The sequence below is a fragment of the Lipotes vexillifer genome, unplaced genomic scaffold (assembly GCF_000442215.2).
Source record: "Lipotes vexillifer unplaced genomic scaffold, Lipotes_vexillifer_v1.1 scaffold112, whole genome shotgun sequence".
NCBI lineage: Eukaryota > Metazoa > Chordata > Mammalia > Artiodactyla > Lipotidae > Lipotes > Lipotes vexillifer.
In genome coordinates this window covers 2,107,278-2,128,642 of record NW_006776285.1, presented here as the reverse complement: position 1 = coordinate 2,128,642, position 21,365 = coordinate 2,107,278, and the positions used below count along the sequence as shown (strand labels likewise).

Genomic DNA, 21,365 nt, shown 5'->3' with positions numbered 1-21,365 from the left:
GGGGGAGGGGAGGGGAGGGAGGGGAGGAGTTCCGTAAACTGCTGGTCCTCAATGCTGACTGCACATTAGAATCTTCTACAAAGTTTTTTTTCCCAAGCGCCCACACCTAGGCACAACCTGAGAGATTTTGATTTAACTGGTTTGAGGCTCGATTTCTTTTTAAGCTCTTCAAGGGATTCTAATGTTCCCAGTTAAAAAACAGTTCTAAAAACTATAGATTTGAAGAAGTATATGTGTTAATGAAATAAGGACAAAAAATTTTTCAATGTTTTAAAATAATTTTAATTACAATAACTAATGCTAGTGAAACCCAAATGAAACAAGCCTATAATAGTATATGTTAGTACTTTTGAAAAACAAATTTATCTATTAAAAATTTTAAAATTATTTCTATTTTGGACCATTAATGATTTCTGATTTGGGACCCAAAGATGAAGAAGTTCCAGAGAAGAAAGACACTTTTAAAAGTAACAATTAAACAAAGAACTATAATATAATCTGAAAGATGTGAGAAATAAAAATGGAACCGAGTCTTACAAGATAACACATTTTTCAGGTAAAATAAGAAGATAAAACCCACACCAGGGAATTAGCAAGATTCCAGAGGTGCTAAGGCACCAGTATGTTGGCATAAGGTAGAGAAAACCAGTATAGCTATACTGCATGGTGAATGACAGTGAATCAAAGAGGCAGCCAGAGGTCAAACCAAAGCCTCTATATACCATAATTGTGACAAACCTTGCACTTAAAGCTTTTCCTGAATTTTGCAATCTTTTCCTGAACAAGTTCTTAGGGAAAGGAATCATATGATCAGCCATGACTTTTGGGGGAATAATGCTGAGAAAAACATGCTGAGAAGATGGGCCAGAGTTAAGAAAAACTGGACTTAAAAACCAACTTGGGGAATAACTAATGGGTGAAAATCATAAGAGTCTGAATTACTGGAAAGGTTAGTAGACTGAGGAAGTTACGTTACTCTCTCAGGGTCATATACAAGTAACTGGTAGAGCCGTATCTAACTTCAGGTTCAGACCTGTACCTACTTCATTCGGCCCTAATGGTTCTAATCTTTCCTCAATGTGGTGTGAGGAACAAGGTGTGAGGAACAGGAAATGAGTGACAAGATTGTGAAGTTTCTACCTTGAGAACTGGGTAGTTTTTATAAGTAATAACTAAGATAGGGAATAAAGCAGGAAACAGGTTGGAGGAGGGGAGAGAGGGCTAGTTCAGCTTGGGACCTGTTAAAAGGCTGCAGTACAAACAGAGAGAGCCAACAGGCACCAAGCTGAGAAACCTGAATCTTCTAGCAGATTCCAACATCATCAACTAAAACTGGTTCTAGAAGGATTACCTAAGTACAGACCTCTGGGGAACACCAGCACATTTACAATGCAGCTGCAAAGATGCCTATTGAAAAGGGAGCTGGTGGTGAATCTTCTCCTAGAATATAAATCATATTTTATTAATTTCACAAATTTAGTTATTTGTAAACTAGAAATTTTTTTAATGGGGTCAAGACCTCCACACATAAAATACAGAACTAAAGGAGAAAGTCACTCCCCAAAGGTTTAAAACATTATCAGAAAACCAAAAGAGATGTCCAATAATAAGATTTTATGTTTCTATTTTCTGTGAGTCTCGCCTCATCCAAAAATATAAACATATCTAGCAAGACACATGAGAAAGGAGAAGGAGATACCATCCCAACTGGTTTGTTTTGAGATGTCATTGAATGCAACACCACATTTCTCAATGGCAAGAGCTGAAAAGGTTATTTAAGTGGAAGAGAGACTCCCCCATGACAATACCTTAGTTTTGTTGTATCTTGTGTGCAAAAGTAGTAACTGTAAACGGATCTTTTCTTTTTTATTATCCTCCATAGGTTGATGTAACATTTGTTCTCCTCTTTGTAGAACTTCCTCAATCTGGGCTCTCTCCTCATCCATCTGAATGTTTAAAAGATAAAAATTACTCAAAAGAAAAGTGCACAGGGTCACTTACTATCAGTTCCCAAGCAGAACTAACCTACAAAGTATAGTATAAGTCAACATATGTTTATCTGAATGATATACAACAAAAGTTTATGTTTTTCTTAAAATATTTCATATATGAGGTTAAAATAACTCATAAAGAATGCTAGTTTAGCAGAAGTTAAATAGCACTAAGATAACACTACCTTTATAGTCAGAAAGTATGTCTATTTTTTAAGCATTATGTAAATCACGTGACAAACCTTACATTGACACTCACCAGAAAGTCACATTTAAATCTGTTCTATCATGTTTGGCAGATATTTGGGTAAACATCATTAATGTAAATATATAATTAACAGAGAAGAAAAGTGAGAACACCATGGTTTTGAAAATCTGCTTGAGCCAACCTTTTCATCTTCATCACTGGATTCCAAGCGCTTTTCTGTAACTTTTAACATATTTTCTATATCATTTTCTAATTTTTCCAAGTCAGAGAAAGGCACACCAGCTTCAAATGTTTCAGTGGTGACCAGATATTGGTATGATAATGGTTCCTGGCCAATCAGCAACTGTAGAAGGAAAAATGTTCTTTGAAAAGATATTCTTGTTTGTAGATTTTTGCTGGAGAGGGTGTGGAGAAAAGGGAACCCTCTTGCACTGTTGGTGGGAATTTAAATTGATACAGCCACTATGGAGAACAGTATGGAAGTTCCTTAAAAAACTAAAAATAGAGCTACCACATGACCCAGCAATCCCACTACTGGGCATATACCTGGAGAAAACCATAATTCAGAAAGAGTCATATACCACAATGTTCATTGCAGCACTAGTTACAATAGCCAGGACATGGAAGCAACCTACGTGTCCCTCGACAGATGAATGGATAAAGAAGATGCGGCACATATATACAATGGAATATTACTCAGCCATAAAAAGAAACGAAATTGAGTTATTTGTATTGAGGTGGATGGACCTAGAGTCTGTCATACAGAGTGAAGTAAGTCAGAAAGAGAAAAGCAAATACCGTATGCTAACACATATATATGGAATCCAAAAAAAAAAAAAAAGGTTCTGAAGAACCTAGGGGCAGGACAGGAATAAAGACTCAGATGTAGAGAATGGACTTGAGGACACGGGGAGGGGGAAGGGTAAGCTGGGACAAAGTGAGAGAGTGGCATGGACATATATATACACTACCAAATGTAAAATAGATAGCTAGTGGGAAGCAGCCACATAGCACAGGGAGATCAGCTAGGTGCTTTGTGACCACCTAGGGGGTGGGATACAGAGGGTGGGAGGGAGACCCAAGAGGGAGGAGATATGGGGATATATGTATGCATATAGCTGATTCACTTTGTTACAAAGCAGCAACTAACACACCACTGTAAAGCAATTATACTCCAATAAAGATGTCTAAAAAAAAGAAAAGATATTTTTAACTTGACCTTTCACCATTTAATCAGTGTCAAGAAAGAACTTGCATTTATTTGAATTGACTTTAATTTCATTAATTCCCACAGCAATAATTTTACCAACTTGGGCTTCTCTGATTACCCATGTTTTCCGACTCCAGCGAGGGACGCAAACTGGTGTGCAAGTGAGCGTGGCTACCTGGAGTGGGAGGAGGGTTCCGGGACCGCAGGCGAGCACAGCAGGAAACAGTGCCATGATCTGGAAGCCATCCCTGCCATGGCCACAGAGAGGAAGAAAGGCCACTACCCAGTATAGGGACATCCCAAAGAATGCCTCCCGGTTAACATTCCCCCGTATTCCCCCGATTTTGATACCGAAACTTCGAAAAAGTACATGTTTCTCAATGCAGTATTTTCAGACAGTATCTATACAGAAAGCCTTTACGTCAATATTTATGTGCCTAAAATCAATGTAACAAATTCAATAAAACTAAAGGCAGGAAAATAACATGCAGTGTTGGCTGAGCATGGGGAAGCTAGCAATCTCACACTCTGGTTATGAACGTATAAATTGGCACAAACTTACGGTAGGAACCTTTGGAAAAATCTATGTAACAGCATTTATAGGTACAACTTTCACAACAATATCAAGGAATTCTAAGAAGTGATCCTAAGGGCATACTAAGAAATGAACAAAAAGACATGCATAAAAGAGTTTTAACAATACAATATTTATAAAAGCACAATAAAAGTGGAAAATTGACTTAGAATATTGTAACAGATCATTTAATTGAAGAGCTGTTAAAAACCTTGTCTGAAGAGAATATACAAAACAATATAAAATTTTTGATATTTTAATATCACATACACATGAGTAAGAGTGGATATGTATGCCAAAACGTTAACAGAAATTATTTATGGGGACAACAATAATTTTCTTTGTACTTTCTTTCACTCCATCTCCTATGTTTCCTGCATTACTCTTTAACATATGTAGGAACAATCTCCCATAGATCTATTGAAAAGAATAAGTGAGCTTAGGTCAGAAGGTAAGGAAGTAGGGTCAAGGCTAAGGAAGACAAAAGTTAAAGCAAGATTTTTGTTGTTTTCTTTAAGTTGCAAATAATCTAAGTATATTCATAGGCTATGAAAGATTGTTTGGCCTATTATATCAAGTATTTCAAAACAAAGCAAAGTTAGAAAATATTTACTTCCTGCAAAAGAGATGATCCTTCCTCTCATAATTTCAATACTTTGAAACCTTATCTCTAATGAGTTATTTTCTTTAATACTAATTTCTTATATTCTCTCCTTCATATGCATAATCAAAATAAATAAGAACAAATGCTCCAAAGTGATAAAATCATTTTAATTAAAAAATGCTTGATATATATACCATGTAATTATCTATCACGTAGCTACATATCTATAAGAAAAATAGTTTTATATAAAAACATAATTGCTTACTTTGGCACTTTTGATGTGTTGAGAAACCTTTTCAAAGTTTCTATTCAATTCAGCTAATTTTGGTTCTACAAGCTCCTTGCTTGAGCCTCCACGTGCATTCATCAAAACAACAGCTTGATCATGGACATTTTCTACTTGGAGGTTAGCATCATCCAGCTCAGAGAGTAAACGCTAATTGTAAGAAAAACAAAATTATCACGTGGGAAAAATCAAAACCAAACATGGGTGTAATGCTAACTCAGAAGTAAAGGTAGTTTAAGTAAATGTCTGAGATTCCTAGTAAGAGATTTCAGCACCATCAACTTGAATAAGAGCTTTTCGTACATTACGACTCATTCATGTTACATGGGAAGCATTTTCGATCACTACCAGATTGGATAAAACTTTATTTTATGATTGAATAGTCTATAAGATTTATTGTGTCATTTCTTCAACCGTTTTATTCTAAGAGTTGCAAAGCCTCTTGAGGCTGAATAAAGGAATAAGTGGCAAGGAGTTGACTGTGACTTCTTTTCCCCCTAGAAATACTATTTACCACCATCCGCCTTTCCTTGGTGAAGGTGAACTGATTTGGAAATCAGTCGAATATTATCATTTAGTTTTTAACTAAAATATGCAACAACATTATTTAGTTTCCTCAAGCTAATTTCACAACTGTCATTAAATTCCTTCTCAGGGCTAAGAAAGGAATGCACATACCTGCCTCAATTTCTACTTCATTGGTAAGTTTTTGAAGAGTGTTGGAATTCTCTCAAGAGTATGTATGGCTGTAAGCAGATTTTGAATGAAGTCTTAAAAATAAGCTAGCTAATCTGTATGCATCTATAAATTCTGCAGATGTTTTCTTGGTGATTTACGAGAATGAATGATCCAGCAATGCACACAATCAGCTAATACATGGAGCTTAACCCACTGTTGTGAAGAATTTGTGCTTACTTGTTAAGGTGGCTGAGAGAAAATAAGTAGTTGGAGGAACTGTTTTTAAATCAGTGTATATAGATAGAAACAGGAGAACATCAGCTTAACTATGGAATTTTTAGAACGTGTTCTCTCACATCTAAATCTGATTGTAATAAAAAAAAAAAAAACAGCCGTTGCTTGTCTCAAATTTTGCTATCTGTATACTGATTCTTGAAATTCTCTTTAAGAAAAATCAAGTGGAAAGAAATAAACACTTTGTAAATAAGGCTTGGCTTTCATGAAAAATTGTTTAAAGGTTACATTAAAAGGATTTAATAAGTTCACTAAAAGTGTAATCGTGGAAATGTGGAAAATGTGGTGAGTAAAGGAAACTATCTCATTCTTCGAAGGTTTTATAGAAGCACAATTAAACACTCTAAAATGGCTTTGTTACGTATGAACCATCTGCTGTGAAAGAACTCTATCTGTAACGTCTAAAGGACCTGGAATAATTGTATTTTGCTGGCAACAGACACATGCTTTATTGTTTGCAGGTTCCTCATCAAATCTTTAATTATACACTGTTTCTGTCATCAAAAAACAACTTAAGGGGAAAAAAAGGATTCATTCAAGGATGTCTGCAAAATGTTGAGAAAGTACATTTGTAACCTAGAATTCAATTGTTCATCCATGCCTGACATGACAAAGCATTCAAAGGAAGGACTGGCGGGGCCTGAGTGGTAAAAAGAAAAGATTCTCCAAGAGGAATTCTTAAAAGCTACGTTTGACCTTCAACTTTGAAACTAAATGTAGAAACACAGGAATGAATAAGGGGTACTCTGGGCACTTTTCTGAGACTCTGGAGCCCCCGAGACAACAATTTCTTCTTTGCTTAACACCACTGAGTAAGGGTATCAAGAGGCTGAGCAAAGTGAAGAGAGAAGTCTGCCAGACTTTGTGCTTCTGAAAAAGTATACTATCTTCTTCATACAGCTGATTCCTCTGCAAAGCTGGGTCAGGGGGCAATATGCAGCAAGAAATGAAAGCCAAATACTCATTGTGAAGTCAGTTTTGCTTTGACTTTCTCTACTGCCACCGAATTTTGCAAGTCATTAAAAAAATAACTAAGAATGACCTTTTGCAGTGAACTAATGACCCAGCATTCAACTACCTTGTATGACAAAATGGAGAAGTTTTTTTCATAGCTTATTAAATTGCAATGGAAAAATTTTATTAACAATCCCATAATGTGGTATTTTTAGATGCTAATTCTTACAAGAAAGGAATGGAACAAAAAATAAGCTAAGACAAAGAACAAACAAAAAAGACTCCGTTTATCCCACCAACATAAAAGCTAGTGAATCTACTGCATGGGAAGCATGTGTGCACAAGTAACTTGGAGTAACTCCTCGAGAGGAAGAGAACAGCAAAACCTTCCTTTCCCAGAAGTGTTACCGATCCTCTACGTTTGCTACCTTCACAATTTCTTCCCGTTTACTTGCTGGCTTGTTTTCTATCTCATCCAATAGCGCTTCAGCCTGATAAAGCCAGGTGCTTATGTGAGCAACATTTCCATCAAATATTTCCAACTGGTTTTGGTGGTTCTAGAAAGGAATTAATAAAATGCTGATACAATCATATGAAATATTTAAGACAATAATCTTAGAAGACATTTAAAAGACCTTCAAAGTGCTAACTGTACGCTGAATTTCAAGAATTTCCACCTTCCTACAAAGCTCCTGCCCAATGGATAAATCTCATTCCTAAAAATGCACACTGTGACTGAGCACTTTTTAATTTTAATTTAGATCTCAATACGATGAAAAGTTGAAGAAGAATAAAAGGTGAAAGTTTCTTTTTTAATTTCACTTTGTTTTAATCCCTATCCCTCATTCTTATATTACAAATAATCTCACTGGCCCCTCCTTGATCATATTTGTTAAAAACTCATTTAAGGAAGTAATAATATTAAAAAATGATTCAAATTTTGCCTGCTCAATGGACTGTAAGTACTTAGAGGCAGGGCCCCTGTTGTTTCACCTCAGTACCGACAGCACTTAACATTGCACCTGGAACAGATCTCAGTGATGCTTCCTGAAGCAAGCTATAACATGTGATTGAGAGAATACATTTGAAAACAGTTAAGTCAGTTAAAACTAGGCAAAACTGCTGAGGCTAAGGCAAGAATTTAGAACTTGATGAAAAAGAGTGGGGGAGTCTTATGATGAAACCAAAAACTTTTAGGAACTATATTTTATAGGATGAAGGAAACTAGAAGAAACTTCGAAGAAAAGTGTTTAAAAACAAGGAAACAAATGATTAATCTGTAATATGGAAAAATCATTGAAAAAAATAAAATGAGAACCAATAAATCATATGAGCAAAGTTTTGACAGTGGTCTGGATTCTAAGTAAGAAGAATTTATAAACACCAGATTTATTTACCTTGATAAAAGCAGATAAATCAAATGTTCTAATAGGTGTAGAAAGATATTATTTGAAAGGAGAATTTAGAAGGTACAGACTGCAGAAGGCAGAAGTAAGGGCCATGAGCATGTGGAATAAAACTAGTTACAATAAAAATGAATATATAAAATATTTAATGAACATATTTAAAATGAGCCAAGAATTTCACATTTGTTATTCAACATTTAACAACTCTGTTAGATATGTTCTTTTAATCCCATTTTATATATAGGGAAGTTAAAGCTAAGTGACATTAAGTAATTTACCCAAGGTTATGAAGGTAGTAAGTCGCGGATGAACTCTGGATATGAATCTGACAGATCAAGACGTAAACCCACCAACTTCAATGCCCTACACATTCTGGTTGATTTCAGTAAATACCCAAACACACAATAATTTATTTTTCTCTGTTCATATCCATTACCCAGTAATTCTGTGAATTTGGAAAAAGTCCTATCTCAGATATATCAGAACAAATAATAATTTATAGATGAGAAGTTTTTTTAAGGGAAGAGAAGGTACAGTTGCCATATATTCATTGTTATTATAAAAGGGACAGAAAAACACTATGAAATTAAATGGTCACTATTTCCATGAAATACTGGTTAACAGTGTAGTAGTACTGTTATAACCAAAGACTAAAAACATATAGCATTTAACAATTACCATAATCATCATAATATCTAAAATTGGTTGTTTTAAATATAGTTTTATAAGAGCCCTACATGTTTTATGTCATAATCACAAAAACTGTATGAGGTAGAAATTATAATAATGTCCATCTTACAAATGAGAAACCTGAGACTTAGAGAGCATTTAAGTATTGGGTTGGCCAAAAAAGTTTGTTTGGGTTTTTCGGTAAGATGTTATGGAAAAACCCAAACTAACTTTTTGGCCAACCCATAATTTGACCAATGTCAATCAGTTTGCAGTCAAAACTTTAACTTAGGCCATCAGATGCTAGAACTGGTGCCCTTAACTAGTACACCAATATTAGAACATTATAAATATTATATATAGTTTATAATAGTATGAAAATTAAATATAATATTAAGTCATTAAAATGTAGCAAATAAGGTGTATTTACTAAGATATTAAAAGTACACATTTCTATGTATATCACAAATGGTTTATTACTTAATAGAGACATGTGAACTCTTTCTAGTTATTATCTTTTCAAAGGAAAAGATAAAATGTAGTCTAATGAAATTAATTCACAAGCTCAACATTATTGTGACAAACAGAATATAGGATTTGGAATCCTAATCAAAACAGTATTCGTTTATACATGATTAAAGGAGAGAAGATTTCACCATGAAATTCTTCCTGAAACATACCATCAAGGTGTTGCACCAATCCTCCGTCCAGGTGCGAACCCGGCTCCACCCGGCATTAAGGACACAGAGCTTCTCTTCTAAAACAGGCTCACTGCCCTCAATCAAGTTCTGCAGGGCAGCACTACTCTCTGTGATGGTATTTAAATCAGCTTTTCTCTTTTCCAGATCTTTCAAAATATTCTAGAAAATAAAAGTTCCCAGACCTACTTGATCTTTCAGAACATTATAAAAGTTTATACAACCTTCATTTTTTAAAAACTTTTCTTTCACGTATACATGACTCCCTAGATAACTTACACATGTCAAAGGTTCACAAGATTCCACAACTTACTAACATGATGAGAGCTTTTAAGTTTCAAATCAAAATTAAATATTTAATTATGCAAACACCAAAGAATGTAACAAATTTAGATGTGGAAAGGTAATTATTTACTTTAAGTATAAATTCCATTCCTTACACAACAACACCAATTATCTTCACCAAAACTCTAGAAATAATGAATCAGTTCCATTTTCAGTAACTACAAGTGGGCACAGCAGGACTATCCCAGAACTCAAAATTCTAAGATGACTTAACATATTGTCTGTTTATAAGCATTACAAAAAACATTTCATCTTGTACTATACATCATAGGAGAACTAGCACCTCTAAGCTTTGGTTTCACACTTAATACGTAAAGCTAATACTCTAGATGGTATTACGATTACTTGATTTTCACATTCATAAGTTTGACCAGGCAAGGTGTGCAGTCAGAGAATTATAAAGAGAATGTCGGGTCCCAAAATTAAAACTACAAAATTCTTCCAATCAAAAAGTAACATGCATATATCTACCCTACTGCTGTTGTACCTTTTTAGAAAAATATTTAAACAAATCGTTTCAAGAAGCTCAAATCTACATTTAATCTCACATCATTAAATCACATTTTGAAAGGCATAAAAACTACAAATTCACAAGTGAGTCAAGGTATAAGGACTCATTTGGCCACATCAATTACTGGCATTTTTATAAAGACACTGAAATATTTCTCTCAAGTGTTCTCCAGCAGGGAGGGGAGAAAACAAAAACAAAACAGAATACCCACAGCCATGCTCTCTGAAGTTAATAAGTTTCTGCATTCCTTCAGTGGCTATGGACTGACTGACTACAGTAGTCTTTAAAAACTATAAGAAATAATTAACTACAAGCAATTAAATGTAAACAGTACACACACTATGTTAATAGATTTTATTGTAAAGAAAATGGCTACGTTGAAAATAATGATTTTTAAGCTATGGAATAAAAACACTAAGTTCCAGAATGCAGATGCTATTTAAATTTTGCATTGAAAATAATTTTACATAGTATTATAGTGGAAACACATTAAAATGTTTTGAAATATGCATGTTTCTTAAATCTGACAACACAACATTGAAAAAATGGGTGATTATGTTACATACTAATGTTTCATTTGGTTTACTCTAGTGAAGAGAATGTGCTATGAGTTCATGATTTGTATATACCATCTTCATTATTTCAAATCTGAAATTAGATTAAATGGGAATTTAAGAGTGAATAGTTCTAGAAGAAACAAACTTATCATATTTACTGTCTTTACCTTAAAAATGATGAGAATCAACTGAAAAACTAACTGAATTTATGTGAGTGCACAGATTGATGATTAAAAATTAAATATGCAAAAATTGGTATCGCTTATGTACCAGCCAAAAGAAATTAGTAAAAACAAAAAGAAAAAAAAAAAGAAAAGCATACTTCATACATACTAATAAAATAAATATGTAGGTATAAACTTTTTTGCATACATGATAAAGTTTACAAAGAAAAAAACCAAAGCATTACGTAGGGATGTAAGGGAATTTGTGTGTGTGTGTGGGGGGGGGATGAGACATTCCATGTTACTAAAAAGACAAATATAACAAAGATGTCAATTCCCCTCAAAACAAATGTATAAATTCAAGGCAATCCAAATCGAAATTTCTAACAATTTTTCTAAGAATTTGAGAGTAATAATTCTAAAATTCATATGAGTATATACAAAAGAAGAAGCATAAAGTCAGGAAATCCTGTCTTTAACTACATGTTAAAATATATTATAAAGCCACATAGCTAAACAGTTGAAGAACATTTCAGAGGGTCAGATCAGTAAAGCAGAAAACAAAGCAAAGTAACAGGTAAAAAGAATATATGAATTGAGCTTGTCAAATCAGTGGGGAAAGGATAATTACACAATAAATAGTGCTGAGATAACTGGTAAACCATTTGGAATAAAAGGTTAGAGCCTTACCTCATTATATACACCAAACTAAATTCCAGAAGGATTAAAGCATTAAAGGTAAAAAGATGAAACTATAAAAGAGCTAGAAGAAAATATAAGTAAATAATTACATAACTTTTGAGTAGAGTTGGCCTTCCTAAGCACTAAAGGCAGAAATAATTTTTTAAAAAAGCATTTTATTCTTTAAAAAATATATAATAAGTTTAAAAAAAACATACAAAACAGAAAGGAAACTACAGTAGCAAAAAACAAAACAAAATAATTTTGTACCAATACACAACACACTAAGCATTAAGAATTGTAACAGGTAAAGAGCTCTAAATTAAAAGACCAAGCTGTGATAGAAGCTACAAATGGCCTATAAACTAATGGAAAATGTTCTAATTAAATAACCAAAACATGTTATTTGCCTACCACTGTCAAAAGTGTAGTTAAAACAAGCAAGTAGGAATTCTCACTCATAGCTGCTGGGTACATTTCTGAAGGACAATTTCATAACAGGTATAAGATGTTAAAATGGATATATCCCTTGACCCAATATTTTTAGAGCTAAGAATTTACCCTCAGAAAATAATTACAAATGTATGCTATGATTCAGCCACAAGTATTTTTATTCATCACAGCACTTTTTACAATAGTGAAAACTGGTAATAATTTAAATGGACATGAATGGAGGAATGGGACAATAAAAAATAAAATATACAATGAAATACTATTCCTATCTCCAATGTGTGACACAAAAACACTTGTAGGTAAAGGAAAATGTTAAAGATATAAGGCTTTTCAAGAAGGTCATGAAACACTAGACACAATTCTGTTTTAAATATATGCTTGTGCCTGCATGTCTATATGTGCCTATAAAAAACTGAAATGATAACAGGGTATTCTATGATTAGAGATGATTTTTATTCCTGTTTTTTCTTTTGTACTACACTATGCAAATGTTATTCAATTTGCTTATGTGACTTATGGTGCTATAAGAAAATAATGGCTTTCAAAGTGTATTGTAGAAAGAAGATAATATTTCCTTGAAAAACTTAAATTTAACAAAAATAAAGTTTGGTGCCTTTGGTTGGCATTCATCCACCATAACTCATGAATTCCAGTGCTTTTCACTGCCTTTATACATTTCTTTTCACTTCACACAGCCCATGGCAATTACACTTTTCATGAGCTATTTTCTAAACTGAGAACATTCTTCCTAGTGATTAATATCTTGACTTTCTTACAACAATTATCTCCAAAGAAGTATTCAAATTAAGGAGCTGTATTATCCCACGACCTCATAGCACCTCCTCTTCACTCCCCATAAATTGACACCTGTAGAGAATGTTAAAACTGATACCTGCAGCTTTATATAAAGTCTGTCACAGGATTAATCATTTATTTTCAGCACTTATCTCTAGTATACGTGCTTCTTTCTTAGAAAATAAATTCAGGAAAAGAATGCTTCCGTAAAAAAAAAAGAAAAACTATCAATACTTTGTGTTTCATTCAAGTCTTCTTCCACGTCAAAAGACAGAACTAGCAAATCAACTCTCTGATCTCTGCGATTTCTAAGTAACTACAGGGCTAGAGAAAACTCTTGGATCTTTTATTGATTTTTTTGAAAATTCTGTTCCTATGCTCTTTACACCAGTTAGTTTGCAATAGAAAGATTAGTTACTGGTACAAAAGTTACTATAGAAGAATTAATAAATAAATTCAGCACAATACTTTGTGAAGAATGAATACTCAAAAAATGTCACTGCTTTTGAAGGTGATAATTATAATATTTTCAAGTACCACCTAAGCATAAGGACTACAAAGCCCTCGTTGATGAGCCATGTGAGTTTAACGCTTTCAGAATCAAGATAAAAATATCTTCTGAAGATAGTTGTTTTAAAAATATTCTTATTCATTCTTAGGACAGAGACATGGAAAAAAGATAAGACTATATTTTATATGAAATGGAGAGAAACTGACATCTACCCAGATTTCCCTGATCAAAATGCCACAAATTACATTGGCATAATATTGGTGGTTCACCTGAACTACAACTTACTTTAGCCCAGGAAATTTCTGTATCCAAGTCACCAAGCAAACTTTCTGAAGTGGATTTCTGTACCAATTCAGTTTCAGTAACAGAAAGCCATTCAGAGAGAGAAGCAGCCTCTTTCTTCATTTTCCGAGCCAGCTGTGATGCTCTTTCTAGATCCTGTTTTCCCTCTGTCACCTTAGGAAAAAAAAAAAAGAGAGCACAAGAGAGATCAACATAGTGGGAATGAATCAGAGCATTAACTAAACACCCAAACAGATTCATATTTAACCCCCAAGACAGACCTAACCTTTATCTCTGGCACCTAGAATCACACCATTCTTACTTTTCTGCAGGGGGGACAATATACTGTAGTAGTTACATGTCAGGCAACCCTGAGTTTTCACCTTTGCTCTCCACTTACTTCCTAAGAGACCTTGGTGGAGGTTCAGCCCTCAAAAGGTTGCTATGAGTTTTCAGTGAAAAAAAATACATACACGAAGGGCTTGACCCAGTCCCTGCAGCAAAGTTATGAAATCAATGAATAGTTCCTTTCATTATTTTGAACAGAAGATGCCTTAAAATCCTCTCAATGAGGGATTCTGTTTAAAAAACTCACTTAAAAACACACAGATATTCTAGCAATGTGAGGGGGAAATAGCAAGATTTTTTACAATCATATGTTTTACAATTAACCACTTAACGTAAAATATAGTAAATGGCTATGCAACATAAACTTTTATTCTTACTTTGCTCTTACTGCTGTTGACGGAAAGCAAAATGAACTGAACTGACATTTACCAGGCTCCTGATACAGCTCTCGTATTGTTCTAACAAATCTACACGTTATACAATAAAACCCTGTGAAAGGCACTGTGTTTTCCATTTAAGGCCATAACCAGGGTGGCATGACCATCAGATTGAGGCTGGTCTGACCCTTTGCATTACATGATGGTACTCTCAAACTAAAGTCATTCACAACCTAACACCGAGTTGACACTTTAAAGGATGTCACAACACAATACATACAAAAAACATGTTCTTCCTTTCACGTGCACAGATGTATAGATGATAACATTACCTAAGTAGTACAGTGATAAGTCATGTATGGGAAGAAATTTTTTACATGATACAAAATTTCTTAGATATAAAAACCAAATTTTCTTAATAAGTAAAATGGGATTACATTTCTTTTTTACTGGTCCCATAGGTTCAGTTTTACTCTTTGATGTCTCAATGATTGATTATTATTAAATTCTTTCTTAAAAGTGAAATATTTTTCTATGGAGTTTAATTAAAATTCATGACTCTAAATTTTAAATAGTACTTCAATGCAGACTTCAGGAGACAAATACTTGAATTCTTTTAAAAGATATTATGATACTTATCGGACTTTGACGTGCCCAGGCAGCTACACAATTATCATAAAACTTAATGCTACCAAAGATTTCTGTAAACCAGGAAGAAGATAATTTAAGTTCCAACTTATAACAATTTATACTCTTCTCCGCCTAATCAATACATTTTAAGATGTACTGCATATTGAATTAGGCCATATCAAGTTGTAAATCTTTTTTTTTTTTTTTTTTGTGGCCACAGGGCATGTGGGATCCTAGCTTCCTGATCAGGAATCAGGGATCAAACCCACGCCCCCTGCAGGGGAAGTGCAGTCTTAACCTCTGGACCACCATGGAAGTCCCTCACGTTGTAAATCATCTACATAACCATTTATCCCTTCTCCCTCTTGAATATGCAACCCTTCCCTCTCAATAGGATCATTCCCACCAGGTTTGAAACATACTCAAATGTCTGTGTCTCCGTTTCTCTCTCTCTCTCTCTCTCTCTCTCTCTCTCTCTCTCTCTCTCTCACACACACACACACACACACACACACACACATTTCCTACTTTGGTCCCACCTCCCCTAATGACTTCCCTCTCTCCTACCTTCCCCATACAAGTTCTCAAAACCATCTCTCACCTCCCACACATACTTCAAGCCATGACATTCTGGCTTCTATCCCCATCACTCCACAGAAATTGTCTTTCCTAAGTTCAGTAATGACTCCAATGGCAACAGATCTAATGGACATTTTTAAGTAGATGTCATATTTAACTTTCAATAATATTCAAAACAGGAGCCTACACTCATTCTCATAATGCCCTCCTTCCTTTGGCTTCCCAGACCTAGCACTCTCCTGGTGTGCTACCACTTCTTGCTACTTACTGTGGTTCTGTATATATATATAAAATATATGGCTGCACAATGTGAATTTTTAAGGTGCATAATATGATAATTTGATACACATACATTGTGAAATGAGCACCACAGTCAAGTTAATTAACACATCCACCATCTCACAGAGTTATCTTTTTTTTTGTGATGAGAACACTTAAGATCTACTTTCTTAGCAGATGTCAAGTTTACAATTACGGAAAACAGCATGGCGGTCCCTCAAAAAATTTAATAAAGAACTACCATATGATCCAGCAATTCTACTTCTGGTTATATAACAAAGGAAATGAAATCATTATTTTAAAGAGATATCTGCACTCCCATATTCATTGCAGCATTATTCACAATAGCCATTGATAAATGAATAGATAAAGAAAATGTGGTATACATATGTATATAAATATATGTGTGTGTATACACACACACACACACACACACATATACATACACACACATACATACATACTTTAGTTTCTTTTACAAGCTCATCTTCCTCAAATTCCCTCCTAAATGAGGTAATCCCTCAAGACTGAATTCAGGCCTTTTCTTTTTTCACTATATCCCCTCCCTAAACAATTTCATCATCACTGAAAACTTAACCACCTCTATGCAGATGACTCATAAAATTTATATCTTCAGCGAGCCCAGATATATTCTCCAGACTTGAATAACTTTGTGAATATCTGACATATGCAATTAACTCTCTCAAAGGCACTTAAAATGTCAACATGTCCAATACTTGCTTATGGTTTCTCCACACTTCTGCCTTTCCTTCCAGTGCCCCGTCCCAGTGATGGCACCATGATTTTCCACATAATCAAGCCAGAAACCCAGGAGTCATCCTTCATCTCTTGCTCCTGCACCCCCACATCAAATCCTTTACCAAGTCCTGCTCATTTCACTTCCTAAATATGTCTTTAAAAAATCGGCTCATACCATCTCCACTGCTCCAAACTAGTTCAAACACCATCATCTCTCACAAAGAGCGTAACAATGACTTCCAAACTGGTCTTCTCACATCCATTCTTGCCTCTCTGCAATCCACCTTCCAAACTGCAGTGGGTGATCTTTTAAAAAACATATATCTGATCATGTTATCTCCCTGCTAAAACCCTGCCATAATTGCTCATTGCTCTTAACACAGAGATTAAAACCTTTACCACAAATTCTAGGACACTGGTCGGATCTGGTCTCATCCCATCTCTCCAACACCATGTTCCCACACTTGCTGTCTCTGCTTTAACCACACAAAAGTGCCATGCTGCCTCCTGCCACAGGGCCTTTACACATGCTGTTCCATCAGCCTCAGAAGCTTCTCCACTGGTTTCACCCAGGCTACTCCTATTCATCCTTCAGATCTCAGCTTATGCACCACTTCCTCTAACCCAGACTGGACCAAATCCCCCTTTACATATACTCCTAAAGCACTACATACATTCCTTCATTACACTTCGGGCTGATAATCTGACATTACTTTGCATGGCTACTTGATTAATGTTTTCTTCTTTTATTTCTCTCAGTTCCATTAGGCATAGAGATAATTTATGTTTTTGCTTACCACTGTATCTCTAACTGCCTGTATAACTCCTCACCCACAGTAAAGTCTCAATTGTGTAGAATGAGAAAATGACTTAACTCCAAAACCATAATTACAGTTAGAGATCTGTTGTAAAAATCAACCACACCATTCCCATTTATAAAATGCCCAATTAATAAATACAATAATATTTCACAAATAACTTCAGTTGTGTAATATACAAAGAAGTTCTAACATATGTGTTCCATATGTGCAGTGTATCAAAATGATACACAATGTATCACACCAGTAATCTAATCTTGCAGAAGTGTGGTCCAAATTGCTCAGGAAATGTAGGACTGTTCTTTCTTACTAATCTGAAAGTGATCACAAAATTTCAGCTAGTATTCGCTGGGCTTATGTAGAAACTTCGTTAATATTTAATAACCAAAGAAGGGTCTAATGTATTACCTAATACAGCTTTTCAATATTGATGAGAAGGTTTCACTTCCACACATTTTTTGTTTCTTTTTTTGTTTTATTTTGTTTTTGCTTCTCTGGTTTCAGGGCAGAGAGTCTCAATAAGAGAAGATGTTAAGCCTATTGGATCCAGTTGGTCACTCACAGTAACGGGCCTAACAACTTCCCCATGAATTCACTAAAATGCCCGAATTATAGATGTTTCTTGAAAGGATTTTAAATCCTGATAGATTAGTGTGAACTTCCTGTCACTATTTATTAGAGTCCTAATGTTTTTAACATTTCTCAGTAGATTATTCAATCTAGAAATCCAAGGACCAATAACTTGAGTTTATACAGATACTATTATTTGTAGAGTTTCCTTAGAATAACTTATGAAAAGTCAGTAGCCATTGAAAACACAAAAATTAACCTGGATTAAATATTAAAAATACATTTCTGTGTAACTATTCATCATTGTAATAGTAACACATACATTTAAAGAAATATAATAAAAATTACTGTCATAAATGAAAACATATATTATTAATGCCATAAAATTCAAATATGCTTTCTCCCAGAAGTGAAATGTTAAAATACATAAATGAGAGAGACAGACGTGGGCAGTGCACTTGCTCTGCTCACCTGGGCACCCAGGTCATTGTAGAGAACCTTCAGAGAAGTCAGCTGCTCATCCATCCCCTTGGGGTTGTCAGTTTGCTGCTTCTGGACAATGTGCCTTCCTGTTTTGATTACAGTCTCCACTTCAAGCTTGACTTCACTCAAAATTTTATAGAGTTTCTTAAAAATAAAGATGAAAAATTTTACATATTAATGAAAACATGCCAGCTGGAACCATTTCAGAACATGGCTTACAAAGAATGACAGCTAAGAACTAACTATGGAGATCAAAGGGCTTTATCTTTCCCAGATCTGGTTCAAAGGATGAGTAAAATGAAATCAAGGCTGTAATGACTTTTTTAAATCAGATAAGAAAACACACTCATAGAGGTTATACTTGTTTCATTAAAAAAGAAAAAACTCAAACATGTATCTTAAAGGTTTATGAAAGTACTTGATAATACGAACATATTTCCTACATAAAATGGGAAAATGTTAGGACTAAAAACTGAATGTCTAACATTTTTTAAATTACATATTTTTAAATCCTAAATGCTATTACAAGAAAAAAGCCAACACTGGCTATTTCTGGCTCTTGGCATTTGGAAGTATTAAGATTCATTTTTTTTTCTTACAATCCTCTGAAGTACCAAGTCTACCACAATGAGTAAATATTAATTATACAATGAAAAGACATATAAAAACTAAATACATCAAGATGTATATGACCATAGGAAGCCGAAGTTATGTAGGTCAAATTCAGAGCTGCCCTCATCCTTGTTACTTTAAAACTAAAAAGCTGTATTCTGGGCAGGTTCTCTTATATCCATGCATCATAATCTTGACCTGAAACACCTCATGTGGCACTGTCACATAATAACAGACCACTGGACTAAGTTACACAAAGTCAAGGACAGTGCTTGCTCTGTTGATCTCTATGACTCAGTAAATAAATATTTACAGTCATACGTGCATATGTGCACATATTATATATAAAAATTCATCCTATTTTTTCATTCTTCCACCCATTCAAGCTTTCAAGTAATCAAACAACCTTCAGTATGCAAGAGACATGTGGAGACTGCAATCTTGAAAAGCACAAAGAACTCTTCCCAGACTTTTCTTAGCTTAACTCGTGTCATCTTCAGTTTTTTCATGCTTCTTCCCAAGCAGAACGCTAGTTCTTTGACTGTGCGTGCTTGGCCACATTATTTTTAAATTTCTATGCAATTGAATTTTAAAGTTCAAGACTAAAACAGTAATAAGGCCTTTTAAATAATTTCTTCTTTTACATTCTAGGTTTAAACTTTGATTTAAATTTTTATTTTCCTAGAGAATGATTTTTTATGCTATAATATTCCTGACATCCATTCTAAGTACAATTTCTTCTTTCACACTTCAGGTTTAAACTTTATAAATTAAAATTTAAAATTTTAGGGCCTCCCTGGTGGCGCAGTGGTTGAGAGTCCGCCTGCCGATGCAGGGGATACGGGTTCGTGCCCCGGTCCGGGAGGATCCCACGTGCCGCAGAGCGGCTGGGCCCGTGAGCCATGGCCGCTGAGCTTGCGCGTCCGGCAACGGGAGAGGCCACGACAGTGAGAGGGCCACATATCGCAAAAAAAAAAAAAAAAAAAAAAAAAAAAAAAAAAAAATTTAAAATTTTACTTTCCTTGAGAACACATTTGTCGTACATTGCAATATTCCTGACATTCATTCTAAGTATGGTTCTTCTAGCTAACTCAAATCTATCCTTTAAAATTTAGCTTATTAGTCACATTCTGCCAAAGCCCTCCCTAACTTCATCCTGTGATTAAGATGTATTTTCTTCTTTTTTTTTGTAATCACGTTATATACATGTTTATTCTAGTTTCCTTATCTCATTACACTGTACTAATTGATTTTACTCTCTGCAGGCTATCTCTCTCCGATCTCTTCTAAATTCCTGGGAGGAAAGGACCACACTTCTAATTTTTAACCTGTTTTTCATCATTTATTCCTATTCTTAGCACACTTTAGACTGACAATTATTGAACAAACCATGTACATAAGCACTAGATGAAGCCATATCACCGACGGGAAAACCCACTGGACACATTAACCACCCAATGGCCTCACCATACACTTGTCCAGGTGGGTCTGTATGACATCAGGGTCCACATCCTTCACATCCAGAACATGAAGTTCTGCTTTCACACCATCCAACACACGCTTGCAGTCAAGCATGCGCTGTTCAAAGTTAGCAGGTTTCTGGAAAAGCTGGAACTTTGTGGACACCTCTCGAAGTTTCCTCTGTTTGCAGAAATGAAAATAATAAGCAATTCACATCAGAATGATAATCTTTCTCAGCAGGCAATATTAGCATAACACATACTGCTAGAAGGCTGTAAAATAAAGTAACAATAAAAACATTCTTTAAAGGAACTTAGTGAGGCTGCCCGATCACCTTGGGGGACTGCACAGCCCAGTGTCCTGAATTACTTGACACTCAGTGTCTCAGTCTGAGATATAATGAAAGGCTAAGCTAGCCTTGCTGGAATTAAAACTGCATTAATTTTCTTACCTGTTTTTAAAACACAATTCAAGACCTAGAACTCACAATGCCCTTCATCACAAGGTCAGAGTGAAGGTCAGTCTGCATCCCCCATTGAGGGGCTAAGCGGTACTGCATCCCATGCACTCAGCCTGCC

At 34.8% G+C, this 21,365-nt stretch overlaps 1 protein-coding gene across 1 annotated transcript in view; it reads right to left on the bottom strand.

The window, feature by feature from the left end:
- The window catches only part of UTRN (utrophin), a 503,258-nt gene that overhangs the window by 297,463 nt on the left and 184,430 nt on the right, over positions 1 to 21,365 (bottom strand). Inside the window, 8 exon segments of the mRNA XM_007450323.1 lie at positions 1,809 to 1,946; positions 2,381 to 2,542; positions 4,853 to 5,023; positions 7,228 to 7,356; positions 9,555 to 9,734; positions 13,875 to 14,045; positions 18,703 to 18,858; positions 20,794 to 20,967. Of these exon segments, the coding sequence (XP_007450385.1) occupies positions 1,809 to 1,946; positions 2,381 to 2,542; positions 4,853 to 5,023; positions 7,228 to 7,356; positions 9,555 to 9,734; positions 13,875 to 14,045; positions 18,703 to 18,858; positions 20,794 to 20,967 (1,281 nt within the window).